This window comes from Dictyostelium discoideum (genome assembly GCF_000004695.1).
Source record: "Dictyostelium discoideum AX4 chromosome 1 chromosome, whole genome shotgun sequence".
Classification (NCBI taxonomy): Eukaryota; Evosea; class Eumycetozoa; order Dictyosteliales; family Dictyosteliaceae; genus Dictyostelium; species Dictyostelium discoideum.
The window spans coordinates 3,174,678-3,195,744 of record NC_007087.3 but is presented as its reverse complement, the minus strand read 5'-3'; the positions used below and the strand labels follow the sequence as shown (position 1 = coordinate 3,195,744).

The 21,067-nt window shown below is 23.7% G+C and overlaps 6 protein-coding genes and 1 non-coding gene across 7 annotated transcripts; 3 read left to right on the top strand and 4 right to left on the bottom strand.

Annotated features, from left to right (window-relative positions):
* Positions 1-210: 210 nt before the first annotated feature.
* irlD (IRE family protein kinase) lies at positions 211-4,904 on the bottom strand (the record flags this gene model as incomplete). The annotated part of the gene is made up of 2 exons (XM_641040.1): positions 211-3,772; positions 3,949-4,904. 2 exons carry the CDS (start codon positions 4,902-4,904, stop codon positions 211-213), a joined length of 4,518 nt encoding a protein of 1,505 aa, XP_646132.1.
* Positions 4,905-5,796: 892 nt separating this feature from the next.
* Positions 5,797-6,002, top strand: rnu2b. The gene has a single exon. It is a non-coding gene (small nuclear RNA).
* A 337-nt stretch (positions 6,003-6,339) lies between these two features.
* DDB_G0270588 (hypothetical protein) lies at positions 6,340-6,684 on the bottom strand (the record flags this gene model as incomplete). Its single annotated transcript, XM_641039.2, has 1 exon — positions 6,340-6,684. One exon carries the CDS (start codon positions 6,682-6,684, stop codon positions 6,340-6,342), a length of 345 nt encoding a protein of 114 aa, XP_646131.2.
* Positions 6,685-7,547: 863 nt separating this feature from the next.
* Positions 7,548-8,717, top strand: DDB_G0269630 (tatD-related DNAse; the record flags this gene model as incomplete). Its single annotated transcript, XM_641038.2, has 2 exons — positions 7,548-7,808; positions 7,932-8,717. 2 exons carry the CDS (start codon positions 7,548-7,550, stop codon positions 8,715-8,717), a joined length of 1,047 nt encoding a protein of 348 aa, XP_646130.2.
* Positions 8,718-9,929: 1,212 nt separating this feature from the next.
* Positions 9,930-12,258, top strand: DDB_G0269628 (hypothetical protein; the record flags this gene model as incomplete). Its single annotated transcript, XM_641037.1, has 2 exons — positions 9,930-10,082; positions 10,198-12,258. The coding sequence occupies 2 exons, from the start codon at positions 9,930-9,932 to the stop codon at positions 12,256-12,258; spliced, it is 2,214 nt and encodes a 737-aa protein (XP_646129.1).
* A 153-nt stretch (positions 12,259-12,411) lies between these two features.
* On the bottom strand, positions 12,412-14,152 carry DDB_G0270586 (hypothetical protein; the record flags this gene model as incomplete). The annotated part of the gene is made up of 4 exons (XM_641036.1): positions 12,412-12,737; positions 12,931-13,043; positions 13,137-13,706; positions 13,752-14,152. The coding sequence occupies 4 exons, from the start codon at positions 14,150-14,152 to the stop codon at positions 12,412-12,414; spliced, it is 1,410 nt and encodes a 469-aa protein (XP_646128.1).
* A 468-nt stretch (positions 14,153-14,620) lies between these two features.
* forE (actin binding protein) lies at positions 14,621-19,306 on the bottom strand (the record flags this gene model as incomplete). The annotated part of the gene is made up of 1 exon (XM_641035.1): positions 14,621-19,306. One exon carries the CDS (start codon positions 19,304-19,306, stop codon positions 14,621-14,623), a length of 4,686 nt encoding a protein of 1,561 aa, XP_646127.1.
* Between the last annotated feature and the right edge of the window lie 1,761 nt (positions 19,307-21,067).

The following is a 21,067-nucleotide window of genomic DNA, read 5'->3' as shown; positions in this document are numbered from 1 at the left end:
TTTTTTCGTAAAAAATTATAAAAAAAAAAAAACTGAAAAAAAAAAAACATCAGTAGTTGGTCCCCACTTTTTTTTATCAGAAACCATCATGGTCAATTATACTTTGTTATATCCAATTATATTTTTTTTATTTTTTCTGGAAAGATTAACAATTTTATGTTTTTTTTTTTTTTTTTTTTTTAAATTTTGTTGGTTTAATATAATTTTATTTTATTTAATAATTAAATCATTAAAATAAATTAAGGATTTTGAATCCAAATGTTTTTTAAACTTTTGATAAAGAAAGAGTAAAAGGTCGGGAACTTTTTCTTCAAAATAAGATAAAACTAATTCTTGACTCTCTAAACAATCCAACACTTCTTGTTTATTTGATGATGATGGTGATTGTGAAATTAATCTTTGAATCTCTTTATGATGTTGTATTGTATTTCTAATACAACGTACTAAATCTTTTACTTGAGAATAATCATAAAAATAAAATTTTTTACCACTTAATGTCAAACTATTATTATTATTATTTCCAATACTACTACCACCACTTAATTGATTTTGTTTATTTGTAATATGTTCAATTAAAGTTGGATCAATTAATTGATTCCATGGTTTCGAAAGAAATGGTGTGCTTGTTGTATTAACACCATCAGTATCTTGAAATTGATTAATTAATTTATTTAATTTTGAAGTGAATAAACCATTTGAATCTTTAAATAAATTTAAAGAAGCATCAATGAATTTAACTTTCTTTTCATGATTCCAAAAGAATGGATGTAAAAGTATATTTTCAGTAGTTGGTCTATCAGATTCATTTTTTGATATCATTTGACTAATTAAATCACATGCTACTAAATTATGTTTCAATGGTTCTAGAATTGGTTTATCTGTTAAAATATTAGCCATTCTAAAGAATTTATCACCAAATGGATGTTGACCACCAGTCATTAAATAAAATAGAATACAACCCATTGAAAAGATATCAACAGATTTAGTTTTACGTTTCTCTAATAGTACTTCAGCCGGATGAAAACCTTCTTGACCAGTTGGAGCATGCATCGTAAATGAGTATGACGAAGTTACTTCCATTTTACTTAACCCTAAATCCGATATAATGAATCTATCATCTTTAATTAAAATATTCCTTGGATTTAAATCATTATGAACTATACCTTGTTGATGTAAAAATTGAATACCATAAACAATATCTTTAATTAATTCTAATAATCTTAATTCTGAACCAATAAAATTCTTTAATTTATTATTATTATTATTTTCATTATTTGATGTTGATATTAAATTAATTTCTAAATCTTTTTCAACTAAATTTTGTAAAGAACCATTACATAATGTTAAACCTAAATAAACAAACATATCATCTTCTTCTTGATCAATATATCTTACGATGTTATTACAATTCTTATTTGTTAATGTAATTAATACTTCAATCTCTTTACTAATTAATGGATTAAAAGCTTTATGCATTTGTTTAATTGCAACTGGTATTCTATCATTCCAAATACCTTTAAAAACTAATGTACCATTTGATCCTCTACCAATTATAAATTCATCTTTTCTACTAAATTTAAATTTACCAATTGAAATATCATATTTATTTAATTCTATTATTAATGTCGGTATTTTTGATGTTGTTGTTGTTTTTGTTGTTTTTGGTGTTGTTGTTGTTGTTGTTATTGTTGTAGCTATAGTTTGTGGTGGTGGTGATGGTGTTATTGGTGTTGTATTTACTGATAAAGGTGGTGGTGTTTTTGGTGTTGAAATTGTTTGTTTATCTAAAGTAGAATTTTTTGGTGTTTTGGGTGTTATTGGTGTTTTTGGTGTTGTTGGTGTTTTTGGTGTTTTTGGTGTTTTTGGTGTTTTTGGTGTTGTTGGTGTCAATTGAATTGGTATTGGTATTGGTGTTGTTGGTATTGGTGTTGTTGGTATTGGTGTTGGTATTGGTGTTTGTGTTGGTGTTTGTGTTGGTGTTTGTGTTTGTGTTGGTATTGGTACTGTAATTGGTATTGGTGTAGTAGTAGTAGTAGTAGTAGTATTATTAGTTATTAAAGATTTTTGTTTTAAATTTTGTTGTTTTTTTTTTTCTTTTTCTTCTTTTTTTCTTTTTTCTTTTAAACGTTTTTTTTCATTTTCTTCTTGTTCTAATAAATCTTTTTCAGCTTTTAAAGATTCTTCAGTTCTAATATCTTTTTTTTGAACAAAAGTTACATCGAAAATTTCTAAAAGTTCTTGATTATCTAAATGATAGGGTTTAGTGAAATCTAAATATTTCTCAAGTAAGAATTCTATACCTTCGATATGGCCAAGGATATATTGTAATTCTAAAATATTTAAAGTTCTTGAATATTTATCGCGTAATGATAATTCTTGAATCTTTGGATAGTATTGAAAGAATTCAGTCTCTGAGCTATACTGACCTGCACTCATGATCGCCTGAATCCAGTGTCTGATATCTATAGTCTCCGAGAGGGAATTTGTGTGAATTTCCAATAGATATTGTAAGATTTGTTTGGAGCCTGCAAAAAAGATGTAAGGATCACGTAGTTGGTATTTCGGTATGATGGTATACCCATTTTGGTGTAGAATCTGTATACTTTGGTGATATTGGGGTCTACTAATTGTAATTAGTAATTGTTTTTCGTCAATTAGGTCCTTGCATAATGTACAACCACCCTGTGTCAAATTCTTTAATAGCGATATCAAAGTATCACGATCATTAAATTCCAATACCTTTGAAAGTAAAGATATCGATGACCTCTTCAATCTATGAATACTATTTGAATTGATAGCTAAATACTCGGTACTATTCTGAAATGAATAAATCGATTCATGAGTATCAACATTTTCATCCGATCCTTCACCAACCTCTGTATTTAAATAAATATTTGATTGTGTCATTAAATCTATAAATATTGGTGCTCTCTTTTTAATTACATCATTAAAATAACAATTTACATCTAAAACTCTAAAATATTGAAATTGTTGTGATATTACATTATTATTATTATTTTCTTTATCTTTTTCATCTTTATCTATTGTTGTTGTTGTTGTTGTTGTTGTTGTTGTTGTTGTTGTTGTTGTTGTTGTTGGTTTAAAAACACCTCTTAAACTAAATCTTGTTGGCATTGAATCTTTAAAATCATAAAATTGAAATAAGATTGATGCAATTTTATGAGAGAAATTTGCAGAACAAATTTCTAATAAACTTAGAGGATTGATTTCTAATGGATTTTCAGACAAGTTTGAATTATAGGTTTTACCTGATCTTTTGGATAGATCCTCTTCGGCTATATTATTGTTGATTATATGTTGAGTGATTGCAATTGCATCGTATTTACAAATTAGATACCAAAATTCTTGTGGTTCAAAATAATTTTCATCTCTACTATAGATTAGAATAAACTCTCTAACATTGTCAAATTTAATTGGATGCATTATACTATACAATGATTGATCATATCTATCTTGAATTAATTCATCATTTAAACACATCACTTGTCTCTTAAATTCTTCATTGGATCCAAGTGCCGCTTGAATGAATGAAATTGACCAATCATCCTCTTTCTTTATAGTCTTATTGAAAATGTATGAAAAACTCTCTATAATCGTTGAATCTAACATTTCTCCAAAACAATTTATAAATTTAACAATTGAATAATCCTTTTGTGGTATATACCAACTAGCTAATATCTCTACTGTTACTAAAAAATCATTTATTAAATTATCTTTAAAATCTTCAATATATTGATTTAATAATTTATATCTAAAAATAATAATAATAATAATAATAATAATAATAATAATAATAATAATAATAATAATAATAATAATAATAATAATAATAATAATAATAATAATAAAATTAATTAATATTTTAAGTTAATTAAAATAATGATGAATATTAATGTTAACATATAAAATGAAAATATATATATATACTTTTTATAATAATCTTTAAATTCTTCTAATGTTAATTTTACATTATCTAATTGACCACAAAGTATAATGAAAGAATCCATTAAAAACAAATCATATTCTTGAAAAACTGGTGAAATGATTGGTGTTGGTGATATTGATATATTGTCAATGGGTATATTATCAATCTTTAAATCATTCTTTAAATCATCTAATAAAACTTCTCTTGTAAACTCATCGAAAATTTTACCTAAATCAAAATTATATTGAACCATTTTATTAAATGATTCTTCTTTTGAAATTGGTCTTTTTTGTTTTGATTTATTTTGACAATTAAATGGAAAATTTAAAATATTATTACTATTATTATTATTATTATTATTATTATTATTATTACTATCACTACTATTATTTGTTGTTGTTGATGTTGTTGATGTAGTTTTTGTATCAGTCGTAGTTGAATCTAATTGAATTTCTGTTGAATCTGTTATATTTGATGTTAGTCCCGATGATGATTCAATTTCTATTGCTGTTGCTGTTGTTGTTGTTGTTGTTGTTGAAATTGATGATGGTGGTGGTGGTGGTGGTGGTGATGTTGTAGTTGTAGTTGGTTGTGGTATTTCATTTAAATAATTTATATGTTGATCTTCACGAAAATAAATATTTTTAGATTCTAAAAATAATTCTAATTCTCTAATTGTTCTATTTGGTAATTTTAATATTAATATACCTAAATCTCTAGAAATGTCTGATATCTTTGGTAAACCTGGTAATCCATAGGCAATTTGTATAACCATACATATAATCTCTTCATTTTGTGTTAATATCACTTTAAATAATAATATTCTTGTATCTTGACTATATGTATATAAAATATCACTACTACTACCACCACCACTATTGTTATTATTATTATTATTTCCATTATTATGGTGATGATGGTTTTTTGAATGTGACCTCTTTCCTTTTTTAGGACCCATTATTTTTTTTTTTTTTTACTTTTATTTATGTTTTTTTTATTTTACTTTATCAAAAATTTGTGAAAAAAAAAAAAAAAAAAAAAAAAAAAAAAAAAAAAAAAAAAGTAATAAAAATAAAAAAATAAAATAAAAAAAAAAAAAAAAAAAAAAAAAGAATCTGAAACGGAAATTATGATGTCCGTTATTAATATTAATATACAAATGAAAAAAATTTAAAATAAATTTAAAATTTCAAAAAACGAAAAAAAAAATTGAAAAAAAAAAAAAAAAAAAAAAAAAAAAAAAAAATAATCACATTTAAATTTGAATGATTTTAAAATGGTCATTGGATAACTAGTAATTAGTTTACCAAAAAATAATTTAATGAGAAAAAAAACAATAATAAAAAAAAAAAAAATAATAATCACATTTAAATTTTATAATAGATATTAATAATTTTAATATTTTAAAGTTTAAAAAAATATCAACACCTCCTCATTCACCCATCTTTTATGAAAAAAAAAAAAAAAAAATTATTAAAAACATAGGGTATTTGAAATTTCATAACAAAGAAAAAAAAAAATTAATATTCAATACAGAAAAAGAAATCCATACACATAAAAAAATAAAAAATAAAAAAATAAAAAAATAATGAACTTTGGTTATATTTCATTTGATATTTAAATGATAAAACAAAAGATATTTTGAATGAATTATATATTTAAATTGAAAAACACTTGTTGTGTTGTAAAAATTTCAGAAAAAAAAAAAATAAAAATAAAAAAAAAAAAAAAATGAATTTTTAATTTTTTATTTTTTAATTACTTTTTGAATTTTATTGAACTTAAATAACCCATAAATTTTTTTTTTCATTTTAATATATAAAAGGGTAGTTTCTTCATTTTGAAAAGGCACCTTCTTGAAGCGTCTCGCTTTGATCATGTGTAGTATCTGTTCTAGAAAGCTTAATCTCTTTCTGCCATCACACGTTGATGTGCATATTCGATTAAACTTATTTTTCTTCGAGGTGAGGTCATATGTTTGGTGCTTGCATCATTCGACCTCTACGCATTCGCTCTGTATTGCACAACTTCAGAGATTTACGAGAGTGCGCCTCACCAACCTTTTATAATTAATTTAAAGAAAAAAATCAAACCAAACTATAACATATAAAACAAGAACAACCAACATTCAGCGCTCACATACGACTTTAGCGAGAAAAAAAAATTTATTTCATGTAATTTATTTTTTTAATTTTTATTGTTTTTTTAAACTTTACTTTTTATATTTAATTAATAAAAATAAATATAAACATAAATAGTATGATTAATTGATAAAAAATAAGAAAAAAAAAATAATAAAAAAATAAAAAAAAAAAAAAAATATTTATATTTAAATATACATTTGATTATTTCTATTTTTATTTTTATTTTTATCAAATTTTTTAATTTATTTCTTATTTTATATTTACAATGCAATTATCATTATTACCATTTTCGAAATTATTATTTATATTATTATTTATATTATAATTATTATTAATATTACTTTCTATATCATTCGGCAATGAGATTTCATTGTTTGTTCTATTAGTAGTATTATTATTATTATTATTATTATTATTATTATTATTATTTTCGTTTATAAAGCTAATTGTAATGGTTAAAGCGGAGTATTGAGCAATTTCTTGAATGCACATTCCATAAAGTGTAATTATACAAATATAACATTGTTTAAGATATTCGATACATGAGTAGTTGCAGCTTTTTATATTTTTGAATATGGTATCTACAAAGGCCATTGATTATACTATTTTTTTTTTTTTTTTTTTTTTTTATATGGTTTGGGTTAAATTAATTATTTTGTAGAATATAAAACTATTTTATTTTTAGAATGAAAAAAAAATTATATATAAATAAAATATAATCTCTATGAAAAACGAAACAATTATTATTTAATAATTTAGTACATATATCTTTTTTTTTTTTTTTTTTTTTTTTTTTTTTTTTTTTTTTTTTTGAAAAAAAAAAATAATAATTTGTAATATTGTTAATATTTGCAATTGGTGTGATTTACACACTTTAACACACATATACAATTTTTTTTTTTTCTTTTTTTTTTTTTTTTCTTTATTTTTCTATATTTTATTTTATTTTATTTTTTTTCTTTCTTTTTCTATATTTTATTTTTTTTTTTTTATTTTTCTTTCTTTTTCTATATTTTATTTTTTTTTATTTTTTATTTAATTTTTTTTTTATTTTTTTTTTAATCATTTAAATTAATTTTATTAGAAATAAGGCTCTTGTTTAACAAAAAAAAAAAAAAAAAAAAAAAAAATTTAAAATAAAATGAAATTAAAATAAAAAAAACCATCGAAAAAAAAAAAAAAAATAAAACAATCAGAAAAAAAAAGGTAAATCTGATATTATATTCTCATTTCAAATTCAATATCTGTTTTTTTCCTAATTCTGGATATATTATATTTTTATTTATTTTTGAAGGACTTTTAACCATTTTTGAAAAATTTCTTATAAAAAAAAAAAAAAAAAAAAAAAAAAAAAAAAAAAAAAAAATCAAAAAAGTGAGTACTGTACAAAATCCATTTTTTTTTTTTTTTTTTTTTAAACAAAAACTTATTAATAATAATATATATACAATAAAAAAATGAACGATCATGACGATTTTCCACCTTTAGGTTCAAAACCAGTAAAGAGGACAAATAATAACAATAATAATAATAATAATAATAGTAATGGATTTTCATATAGACAAACAACAACAACAACACAAACTGCAGTTCAACCAATTTTAGTACCAACAATAATAAAGGAGTCAACTAAAAATGAAATTATTGATATTGGTGCAAATTTAGCTGATAAATCATTTGAAAGAGATATTGATCAAATTTTAGAAAGAGGTTATAATGTAAATTTTTTTATTTTTTTTATTTTTTTAATTATTTATGTAAAATCAAGTTACTAATTTATTTATTTATTTATTTATTTATTTATTTATTTATTAAAATTTTTAATTTTTTAATTTTTTTAGAAAGGTGTTACAAAAATTATAATTACAGGTACATCAGTTAAATCATCAATTAAAGCAATACAATTAATTGAGAGTAATAAGAGAAAGAAAGGATTAGTTGAACTATTTTCAACGGTTGGAGTTCATCCACATTCAGCAGAGGAAACATTGAAAATGAATGGTGGTAGTGGTGAGAAAGCACAAGATGAGTTGAGACAATTGATAAAGAGTAATTTAAATGTTGTTAAATCAGTTGGTGAATGTGGTTTGGATTTCAATCGTAATTTCAGCTCACATGCAACTCAAATCGAAATGTTTGATAGACAAATCCAATTAGGAATAGAGTTTAAATTACCATTATTCATTCACGAGAGAGATGCACATAAACAATTTTGCACTGTCGTTGAAAAGTATGTAAAAGATGGCACAATGCCAAAATCTGTAATTCACTGTTTCACAGGTACTGAAGCTGAAGCAAGAATGTATGTTTCAATGGGATTCTATATTGGTTTCACTGGTGTGATTGGTCATGATAAAAGAGGTGAACAATTAAGAGCAATCTTAAAATCTGGTATCATCCCATTGGATCGTTTAATGATTGAAACTGATTGTCCATATATGACTCCTCACAATATAAATGCAATCGATAAACCAAAACAAAATGACCCACGTTCAAAATTCATACGTAATGAACCTTCTCTCTTGCCATATGTTTTAAAAACTTTAGCACAATGTTATAATATCTCTGAAAAAGATATGGCTTTACAAACTTTTAATAATACAAAAGTATTTTTTAATTTAAATTAATAAAAAAAAAAAATAAAAAAAAAAAAATTTAAAAAAAAAAAAAACGAAAGAAAAAAATAATTATTTTATTTGTTTTTTTATTTATTTTTAGTTTTGTTTTTTTTTTTTTTTAAAAGTAATCAAAAAAGTGTTTTTTTTTTTTTTAAAAGTAATCGAAAAAGTGTTTTTTTTTTTTATTTTTTTATTTTTTTTTTTTTTTTTTTTTGGTAATAGGCTAAAGTCTGGGTTTTTTTTTTTTTATTTATTTTTTTATGATGTTAATTATGGTGTTCAATGATGATTGTTTTATTTTTATCCTCTTCTTTACAAAAAACAGAACCATGTTCCATGTTTTAATTGAATTTTTTTAAAAATGAAAGGACTACTTTTAAATTTTTTATGAGCTTAAATTAAAAAAATGAATTATTAATAATCATCATAAAGAAATTTAGGTTATATTTGCCTCATATTTAATCCCAATCACGCCAATTACGTTGCAAAAAAAAATTAATTTCGAAATTAAAAAAAAATAAAAAAAAAAAAAAGATTTTATAATAAAAAAAGTTGATTTTTTTTTTTTTTTTAAGTTAGTTATTTTTAATTAATTCAAAAATAATTTTATAAAAAAAAAAAAAATAAAATCATTTAATAAAATTCAAGAAAAATTAAAATAAAATAAAATAAAAAATAAAATAAGGATTAGGGTAATTAAAAAAAAAAATTAATATTTTGTACAGCCAGTCATATACGATATAAAGTATTAAATTTGCATTTGTTTTTATTATTATTATTATTATTATTATTATTATTATTATTATTATTATTATTATTATTATTATTATTATTATTATTATTATTATTATTATTATTATTATTGTTATTATTATTTTATTTATCACGATATTTATTTGTCAGAATTGATAAACACACACAAATCTCACCCCATTATTATAAGATCTACATAATAGTTTTTTTTTCCCACCAAAAGAAGAATCTTGTGCCCCCTTCGTTTACATTTTTTTTTTTTTTTTTTTTTTTTTTTTTTAATAAACACCAAAGAATTACACTAACACTTTTTTTTTTTTTTTTTTTTTTTTTTTTTTATGCATTTTTTTGTTATTTTTTTTATTATTTTTTTTTTTTTTAATTTTATTAATATTATAATAAAAAGTAATTTACATAATTTTATATTCATTTATTAAAAATAGCTAAAACACATTAAAAAAAAAAAAAATGGAGGACCCATTATCATCATATAAATTAATTAAAGACCTTAGATCAGGAGGTGAAGGAAAAGCAATTTTATATGAAAAAGATGGTGTTAAATATGTTGGTAAAAAAAGACTATTTGATAATTTAAAAGATGCAAATCAAGGTTTAAAAGAGGTAATGTTTTAATTTTTTTTTTTTTTTTTTTTTTTCTAACTTTGATTTTATTTAACTAATATTTATATTAAATTTTTAAAAATATTTTTATTATTATTATTATTATTATTTTTAGGCAATGTCATTGGCTAGAATTGTGCATCCAAATACAGTTAGATTTGAGGATGCAATTATGACACAAATTGGTGACCAAATTGAAATTACAATTATGATGGAATTTTGTGAGATGGGAGATTTATTAGATTTTTTAATTGAATTATCAGAGCCACAACATCATCATACAGTTACATTAGGATCAGAGTTATCATCATTAAATCTTGGTAGTGAATATACTGGTAGTGATATTGATTCTACAACTAGTAGAACAAGTTCATCTTCATCAACTAATTTTGAAGCAGCTTTATTATTAGAGAATAATAATAATAATACTATTCAACATTCACATTCATCTTCATCATTAGTTAATGGTACAACATCACCAACAAATGCAACTACACCACCAATAACAACAACAACACCAAATAATAGACATTCAATATCAACACCAACACTTGCTGGTACAACTACTGCAACTACTGCATCACCATCATCACCATCATCACCATCATCACCTTCATCACCATCATCACCATCATCACCATTATCACCACAACAACATCCAGTAACATCACCTCAAAGAAAATCATCAAAATCTGAAAGAAAAAAGAAATGTAGTTTAAAAGAAAGAAAATGTATTGTAAAGATGACTGTTGATTTAACAAAAAAGATATTTAAAAAAGATAATAGTAACCACACTACTGCTGCTACTACTACTACCACTACCAACACTACTCATTCATCATCGTCATCGTCAAATTTAAATATTGAAGAACATGTTATACATTCAAATGAAATTAAAAAAGGTGTTGATTCAATTTATTTAATTGAACAAACTCAATTAATTGAATGGTTATTAGATTTAAGTTATGGAGTACAAGCCTTACATAGGGCATCAATGATTCATAGAGATTTAAAATCTGAAAATATATTCATTAGTGGTTCAAATAAATTAAAGATTGGTGATTTTGGGTTAGCAATTCAATCAGCTCATCATACTGGTAGTATTCATAGTGAGACTGTTGGTACATATTGTTATTCTTCGCCAGAAATATTAAATTCAACCTATGATAAAACCACTGATATTTTCTCATTGGGTTGTATATTCTATGAGTTGATAACATTGAAACTATTATCACATAATCGTATCTATTTAGGTGAGGATATGTTGAATGATCGTTTCGATTCAATGCAATTCCTTTCGACATTCCCAGAGAAATATGAAAAATTAGCACCATTGGTGTTATCAATGATCTCAAAGAATCCAACATTTAGACCATCGATTGAATCAATTATTGAAACCCTACAAAAAATGGATACCTCTTTATTGAAGGAAAGAGTGGTAATTAAAAGAGAGAATACCATCAAAGGCATTAGAAAACAATTGGATAAATCACATTTTCAAGAGGCTTCATTACTTTTGGCTACTTCTTTTGTGAAGGATCCAAGATTTTTCAATATATTTCCACCATCGGATCCTCATTCAATACCTCATCTTCAACATCTTTACAAATATATTTTAAAAGTACTCTCAAGTTATAATTGCAGTATTTGGGGTTATTTCGCTATCGATGGTACAATGGTTAGTTGTTTCGTTTGGTTAAATCCAGAGAAAAAGAAAGAGATTAGATTATCCGATTGTATAAAGGGTTCCCTTAGTTTAGTCACTAAAATTGGTTTAAAAAGAGTTGGTTTAATTTTAGATCTTATGCGTTTTGATGATAATATATTATCAATGGCTCAAAATAATAATAATAATCCAAATACAAGTACATCAAATTTACAAACTTTTAAAGGTTCCTCCTCCTCCTCATCCTCTTCATGTAATCATTGGTTCTTAGCATATTGTTGTACCTCTGAGATTTTCAGAGGTAATGGTATTGGTTCTCATATGATTGAAAATGTTTTAAATTGGGCTGATCATAATGGTGTTGAAACAAGAACAGTAGTTTTCGAAAACAACTCTATTGAATTCTTTCAACATCATGGCTTTGAAGTTGGCTCTGAATTTAAATCAAATTTACCAAAAGGTGTTAACAAAGTTATGGTTTTAGTTAGAAAACCAAAACAAATTTATTAATTTTAAAAATAATAATAATAATTATTAAATATTAATAATAAAATAACTGTATATATAGAAAATAAATAAATAAATAAATTTAAATTTTATTTAAATAATAATGTTACAATTTTTTTTATTTTTTTATTTTTTTTATTTTTTTAGTATCCTTATTTATTTAATTGATTCGTAACTATTTTTTTGATTTTGTTTAAAGTTATTTGATTTTTTATAATAGTTAAAAATGATGATTGTACCAATTGTAGTCAAACCAATTACAATTCCGAATATTAAAAATACGAATTGAGGAAATTTATGAGAGATATTATTGGAAATGGAATACATAAATATATCATTGACAACTATTGATCCTAAAAAGCTTGCAATTGAACTAATTGATTGAGCACCTACTAGAATTGTAGCTTGCATTTCTGGTGGGGTCAATTGAGAAATAATTGCTTGAACTAAATTGTTAACTTGTGGTGATCCCAACATTGCACCTAAAATAAATAAATATTGACTGAATCCTGAAAAAACAAACATAACATGAGCTCCAAAACAACAAATTAACATTATTGAAATAATTTTTCTTTCAGCTTATGGTTTTTTTTTTTTGTTAATGAGAATTTCTTTTTTTATTATCTTTTTAATTAATGTAAATAAACTTTATTATATTTAATTTAATTTACTTACAAAAATATTTTAATAGAATTGGGCTAATAACTGCACCCCATACAATAATTATAAAACCAAGTCCACCAAAGAATATTGAATTATCTTTTGGGCTCCACTCATAAACAAATGAACTATATTTAATTTTTAAAATAAAAATAAAATATTAGAATATTGCTATTATTATTATTATTTTTATTATTATTATTATTATTTTAATTAATTACCAATAATAATAAAATATAAGAGTAATATCACAAGTGGCAAAAGAAATTAATAAATATATTATAACTATAAATGAAAAATAAGTATTTGATGTAAAAAGATTTTTAACCAATTTAATTGGATTTGTTGTTGTGTTTGATATTTTAATTTTGTTATTTTTTTTTGCAATTTCAACACTTTCATCTAAAAATGCAATAATTACCATACAAACAGCAAGTAAACCAACTATAACATATAATGTTATATTTGGAATTGATGTGAGGTTAATTAAAATAAAAACCAATGGACCTAAAATTATACCTGCACCAAAAACTCCACCCAATAATGAGTATAGAATAGGTATATGATCATCATCTGAAATATCGGAAATATATGCAGTTAGTGCAGCATTTGAAACTGAATTTACACCAACAATTGTGTGAACAACATAATGGTACATTAAGTTATGTGTCAATACAGATATCAATGTTGCAATTGCATCAAGAATAAATAAAATACCTGCCCCAAAAAATATTGGTTTTCTTCCATACCTTTTTTTTTTTTTAATTTTTAAAAACAAAAAATTAATTAAACTTTTGTTTATAAAAAAAAAAAAAAAAATAAAAATTAAAACATACTTATCAGATAAAACCCCAATTAATGGTCCAAATAATAAAGCAGATATATATGGAAGAGAATCAGAATATGATTTATAATATGCAGCTTTTGATTGGATTTCTTCTAGTGAATAATCAGGATATTTAAAAGTTACATAATCAGTAAAAAAAGATGGTAAATATAATTGAAATAAAATTGAGGGAATCATAATAAAAGGTAAAAAGGAAAATAAAATAATAATTTGTTTTAAATATTTGTGTTCTTTTAATGGCCTTTTTTTAATTTCAACTTGGCCATTTGTTAAAAAGTTTTCTCCAATTTCAGAATCACTATTTATGACTAAAGGAGTTTTTATATCTATTTTTTTATACTGAATATTATTTATATTTTCATTATTATTATTATTTTCTAATATAGACATTTTTAATTTGCTTATTTTCAAAAAAAAAAAAAAAAAAAAAAAAGGTTTAAATAAACATTTGGATCACTTTTCTCTTGAATAATTGAGATGAAAAAATAAGTTATTTTTATTTTTCATTTTATTTTTTTATTGTTGTGGTCAATGTTAGGTTATATAAAAAAACATTTTTCTAAGGTTTCCGGAGGTCGCAAAAAAAAAAAAAAAAAAAAAAATGGGAAACAATCAAAATTTTTGAATAAAATTTAAAATATCTGAAATCTAAATTTTTATTTTTATTTTTCTAAACAAATACCAATTTAATTTTTTTTTTTTTAAATAAACACCAATAAAAATTTTTTTTTTTTTTTTTTTTATTAAGTTTTTTAATAAAAAAGTAATACCTTGTTTTAAATACTTTTAATATATACATAAATTTTTAATTTTACTTTATTTTATATTTATAAATTAAATTATTTTTAATTAAAAAAATTAATTTTTATTTGGACTTGTTGGTAAAATTTTAGAAGGATCTAAATTATTTGAAATCATTTTTGAGGTAGCGATTTGATGAGTTGTTCTTCTTCTACCTTTTGCTTGTCTGAAAGCGTCACCATCACGAACAGCCATTAAAAGATCATTAACAATATCATCATCTTCATCACTTTTATCATCAGTGGATTTAGCATGGTTTGGAGAGGCAGAAGCAGATTCATTTGAGGTGGTTAATTTTCTAACTGCTCTTTCTTGACGTTGTTGTTTTTGTTGTAATCTCTTTTCCTCCTTTAACTGTTCCTCTTTTTGTTGTTGTAATTGGGTGGTAGCATTTTCAAACAATGTAATGAAACGACCAAAAATATCGAAAAATTCTTCAGGTTGTGATTTACCCTCTTCTTCAGCGAAATATTTACAAAGTTTTTTGAAATTCTCTTGAGTACTCTCTAAAAGTTTTCTCAATTTTTCAACTTCGGTTGAAGCGGTGGCAAGGAAATCAATGATTGATTGATTGAATGGTTCATTTGATTTTTGAAGTGTTTCAACGATTTGTTTCACAGAATGAACATCACGACCAATTGAAGAAACATCAGCTACAACACCAGACCAAATGGTTTTTCTTGCTGTTGTTAATGATGGTAATTCATCGGCAAATGTTAATAGATTAGGTTCTTTCTCTTGACAATATTTTACAAATGTATTGATTAGGTTTGAAGATAAATCTGAGGATTTAGTATCACTTAATTTTATAAGACTATCCAATTTATAACCGGAAATATCACCTCTTGGTGTACCATAATTTATGAAATTACCTAAAACCAAAATGATTTCAATGATACGTATTAACTTTTTACTCTTGTATACTTCATCACATGCAACTGACACGGCGGCAATTTGTGGTTTAACTTCATCCAATCTTGATTTCAATTCAGATTTCAATAAAAACATTGAAATCTTTTCAGAGGCGAATGGGAATGCACCAATATCGATACAATATTGATCGGCAATACTTAACTTTGAACGATCTTCAGCTTGTAAAAATTCTTTAAGAGCTGCTAAATCCTCTCTTGATGGTAAAAGTTTTGAAATTTGTTTAACTTGATCTCTTGACATTTTTGATTCATCCATAGATTGAATATAAGTTATGAGTTGTTTAGGTTCAACACCTTTAAATTGTGAAAGGAAAATACTAATATTTTGACCCAATTTTGGATCGATAACTTGAGTTGGCCCCTTTGGTTTAACTATTGCTTTCTTTTCTCTAACGATTACTTTGGCTGCAAATTCCTCTTCAATTTGATTCCATGGTAGGTTAATATCATTCATTGGTCCCAATTTATCGAATAATGAATCATTAACTTTAACTGGTGCCAATTTAACCCATTGATAAGCTTTCAATGGATGTGATGGTTTTGGTACTTTTGGTGGTGGTCTACATTGTACACCTGCTGGTGGTTTCTTTGCTCCCAATTTACCAGGTGGTGGTGGTGGGGGTGGTGGACCTGCACCTCCTTTCATTGGAGGTGGTGGTGGTGGGGGTGGGGGTGGAGCACCAGAAATTGGTGGTGGAGGAGGTGGGATTGGTGCTACAACAATTGGTGCGGCATTATTTGGATCATCTGGTGATTTAACAGAAATTGGTGGTGGTGGTGGTTCCATTTGTTTAATCATTTCTTCAATCTTTTTAATCATTGAAGCATCAGGTGCAGTACCACCATCTTTTAATTGTTTTAATAAATCCAATAAACTCTTTATATTGATATCTTGTTCTTGAATCTTCATAGCTTTATCAATATTTTGTTTCTCAAGTTCACCCAATTTTCTATTTAAGGTTACTTCAGCTGTAGCACTCTCAAGACCAACCATTAAACCACGGAAATCAAAATTTGAAGGATCTTCAAAACCACCCTTATGAAGTGAAATTTGTTTGACTAAAGTATCACACAATATAAAGTATTTTACACCATCAGTTGGATCACAAGCTTTAATGACTAATAGATTTTGAAGGATATTTAAAAGTTGTCTATTTAAACCCGATTTGGAGGTAGTGTTCTTCAAAGCTTTAAAAACTTGATCAACATCATCAATATCTATACCAAGTTGACGCTTTAAATCTTCTAATCTTAGATCCAACTCTTGTGTATCTTCATTCATCATCTCTTCAAATATTTCTATTTGGGTGAACAATGTTTTTTCATGAGTGATTGTTTTCTTTATTTCCCTAAGATAAGTGTATAGACCAAGTCTGAGGAATTCACTTCTAATGTTTACACGTACGTTCATATCCTCCATTTCAAAGATTAACACATTGATAAAACATAATGCTTTGGTTTTCAATTCCAATGATTCATTATCTTTGATGAATCTAACAAAGAAAGAGAATCTTTTCTTTTCTTTGGTTTTAGTTAACGCCTTAAGAACCAAACTACAACCACCAGGAACATATTTATCCAATAACATAACGGTCAATAATTCAATTGCCATTGCTTTACTTTTTATACAATATTGTTTTGATCTTAAGACTTTGGTAATTGTTTTAGGTGCCATTGGTAATTGTGCCACTGAATTCAAGCCAATTGGATTTGACATAACTTTACCAATACAACTTAAACAATCATCTTTATAATCTTTTCTTTTTGATTTTGATAAGATTTCAAATAAAATCTCAACACCATTCAATTGAACGAATGAACACATCCAATTCTTTGTTACATTGGTACGTAAAATTACCACTAATGATTGAAAAATTGATTTACTTGGTTGCTCTTTTAATGCATTTATAAAATATTCTGGTAAAAGTTCATCCTTTTTCAATTTAAACTTTTGTTCCAATAATAACCATTTTTGAGTTGTTGATAATTTTGATGCTGGTAAATTTAAATCTAAATCAACCATTAATGTATCAAACATTAAATTAATCATATCATCATCTGGTTTCTCTGATGTATTATTTAAATCTTGTAATTGTGTTGTTGAAATTTGTTGTTGTTGTTGTTGTTGTTGTTGTTGTTGTTGTTGTTGTTGTTGTTGTTGTTGTTGTTGTTGTTGCTGTTGTTGTAATAGTGGTGATGGTGGTTGTTCTGATGCAATTGGTGGACTTGATATTGATGTTGGTGATAATGATGAAATTGTTGCTGTTGTTGTTGTGGTTGTTGCAGATGTAGTTATTGGTGAATTTGGATTACTTTTACTTGATATATTTGGTGATGAATTATTTGAATTTGATTGTGAAGGTGGTGCAGATAATAATGATGGTGTTGATTTTGAACTTGAATTTGTAATTGAAGATGGTTTTGCAACAGAAATGTATGGTGGAGCTTGTAATGCTAAAGAATTTGGTGGTGCATAACCACTAATAGTTTGACTACGATTTTTACCTTTAATATTATGAATAGCCGATGAACATGGAATTGTATTCATTGAATCTAAACATTTCTTATGACAAACTACACCACAAAAAAAACATTTATAACTTGTTGACCATAATCTTGTATTCTCTCCACAATAAACACATGATGATGTACCTCTATGTATTTTAAAATCATGATAAAATTTTGGTATTGCTTCAGTATCAATATCTGATGAATCATAATTTAAATTATTACTACTACTATTATTATTATTTATATTATTATTATTACTATTATTATCACTATTATTATTATTATCACTATTATTATTTGATGATGATGATGATGATGAATTATTACCATCTTTATTATGATTTGGATTATTTGCACCTGGATTTGGTGATGATTTTGATCTTAAAATCGTTGAAGCTGTCCTTTTATTCTCTTTTGGAATACCTTTATTATTAGTAGAGGTTGATGATGATAGTGCCATAATATCCTCTGATGAGATACTTGCTGTTATGCCACCTTCTTTCCTTTTTCTACCATCTTCATTAAATGTAACAGAAGGTTTAGGTGATGAAACTGGTGATGAAACTGGTGATGAAATTTGTGATGAAACTGGTGATGAACTTTGAACTGTAATTGATGGTGGTGGTGGTGGCGGTGGTGGAGAATTATTATTTTCAACCACTATTATAGGCTCCGTAACTTCCTCTCTAATTACATGTTTAATCTCTTCTTTTATATCTTTAATTTCTTCTTTAATTTCACTAAGTTTACCTTTAATTTTCTCTTTAACTTCTTCTCTAATACTTGGTTTTGTTTCTTCTTTTTGTTTTTCTTGTTGTTCTTGTTGTTCTTGTTGTTCTTGTTGAGGTGGTGGTATTGAAATAACATCTTCCTTTTGTTGTTCTTCTAAATTTTCATTATTAGAGGTTATGGACTTCTCATCTACAACCTCTGTTGCTATAGGTTCTGTTGAAGTTTCTAGAGTTTTTGCTTCAACCGTAGTATTTATATTATCTTGTTCAAATTTCTCTTCTTCTACCTTTTTTTCTTCTTCTTTTTCTATTGGTTCCTCTTCTATCTTTTCTTCCTCTTCTTTCTGTACTATGATTTTTTCTTCTTCCACTTTTTCTATGGGTTTCTCTTCTATCTTTTCCTCCTCTTCTTCATTTTCTATTTTATTTTCAATTTCTTCTTTAATGGTATCCAAACCATTTTGTTCTTCTTTTTTGACATGATCTGATAAAAATGATGATGATGATGATGATGACGATGACGACGATGATAAAGAAGAGGGATTGGATGAACTTGAATGGTTATCCATTACTTTTCTTTTTATTTTATTTTTTTTTTTTTTTCTTTTTTTTTTTTCTTTTTTTTTTAATTTAATTAAAAGATAATTTCCTTTTTTGTTTTGTTAAGAATTATAATACAACTTCTAATATTACTTGATATTATTTTATTTCCAATCCTTTAAAGTAATTTATTCTTTTTTTTTTTTTTTTATTTATTTATTTATTTTCACTTAATTCCATAAGAATTTAAATAAAAAATTAAAAATCACGTTATATGTTGAGTGATATTAAAATAAAAATAAAAATGATATAAAACTATATATTCATAAAAAAATGATATATTATTGTATTAGTATGATTTATAATTTATACTGTGTGTATAAACATATAAATATAAATATTTACGCAGTATAGATAAAAAAAATTTTTTTTATGTGGATGTGTGGTGTGTGGGGGTTTTGAATGTGTGTTTTTTTTTTTTGGGTGTGAATAAATTTGTAGTAATAGATATATATATATATATATATATGTAAGTAAGTATACAAATAATAATATAAAAAATAAAAATAAAAACCAATTGATGATTATTATTATTATTTTTTTTTTTATTTCTTTAACAAATATATATATTTTATTTTTTTGGATTAATTTACTAAAATTAATTAATTTAAATCTTTTCAAACATATAAATTCCAGTTGTGGATCAAAAATTTTTTTTTTATTTTTTTTTTTTTTCTATACAACAAAAAAAAAAAAAAAAAAAAAAAGGAAAATAATTATAAAAAATATTACAATATGATGATGGTGGTATAATAAAAATAAAAAATAAAAATAGAAAAAAGAATAAAAATAAAAAAATTTTATTAAAAATAAAAATAAAAAAAAAATAAAAAAAAATTAATTATTATATTATTATATATTTAACCAATTATAATAATGAAAAAAATAACAACTAAAAAAGATAAATTATGTCCAAATGGATGTCGTGGATGAAAAAAAAAAAAAAAAGGGTGATGATTGAAAGTGGAAGTGTGGTGGGTTTTGTTAAAGAAATCAATACAAATGTGATTTTGTTTAATTTTTATTTTTATTTTATTTTATTTTTATTTTTAATTTTAATTATTTTTGTTGAAAACATTCACGTTTGGGGTTTTCAACAAACTTAATAAAAAATATGAAAAAAAATATTGGAGTGGTTGTTTGGGGGAGGTGGCGAATTTAATAAAATAATGGATAATCGTTGCATATGCGTATCACTTTATCTCGAATTACCTTTTTTTTTTAAAGAAAAATGCATATATTTTGTATATATGAAATCTGAATTATTTTCTTTTGTTTTTTTTTTTTTTTTTTTTTTTTTTTTTTTTTTTTTTTAAATAATGATAAATAAATTAAAAATACAATATTGTTGGGTGTTAAAAAAAGAAAAAAAAAATAAAATAAAAAAAAAAAAAAAATTAATAAAATCCACTATCTTCGTTTCACCTGGACCTTAAAAAAAATACAAAAATAAAAAAATAAAAAAAAAATAAAAAAAAAATAAAATTAATTATTTGAAAACAAATCTACATAAAAAAAAAAAAAAAAAAAAATTTAAAAATAAAAAATGAAAAACAAAAAAAAAAAAAAAAAAAAAATAATTTTTAACCTTATAATTAACTAAAAAAAAAAAAAAAAAAAAAAATCCTAAATATGAATTTTATTTTTTTATTTTTTTATATTTTTTGTTGTGATTACCCTTACCAATTCCATGGTTATAAATGTTATAAATGAAAAACGAATTACGAAAA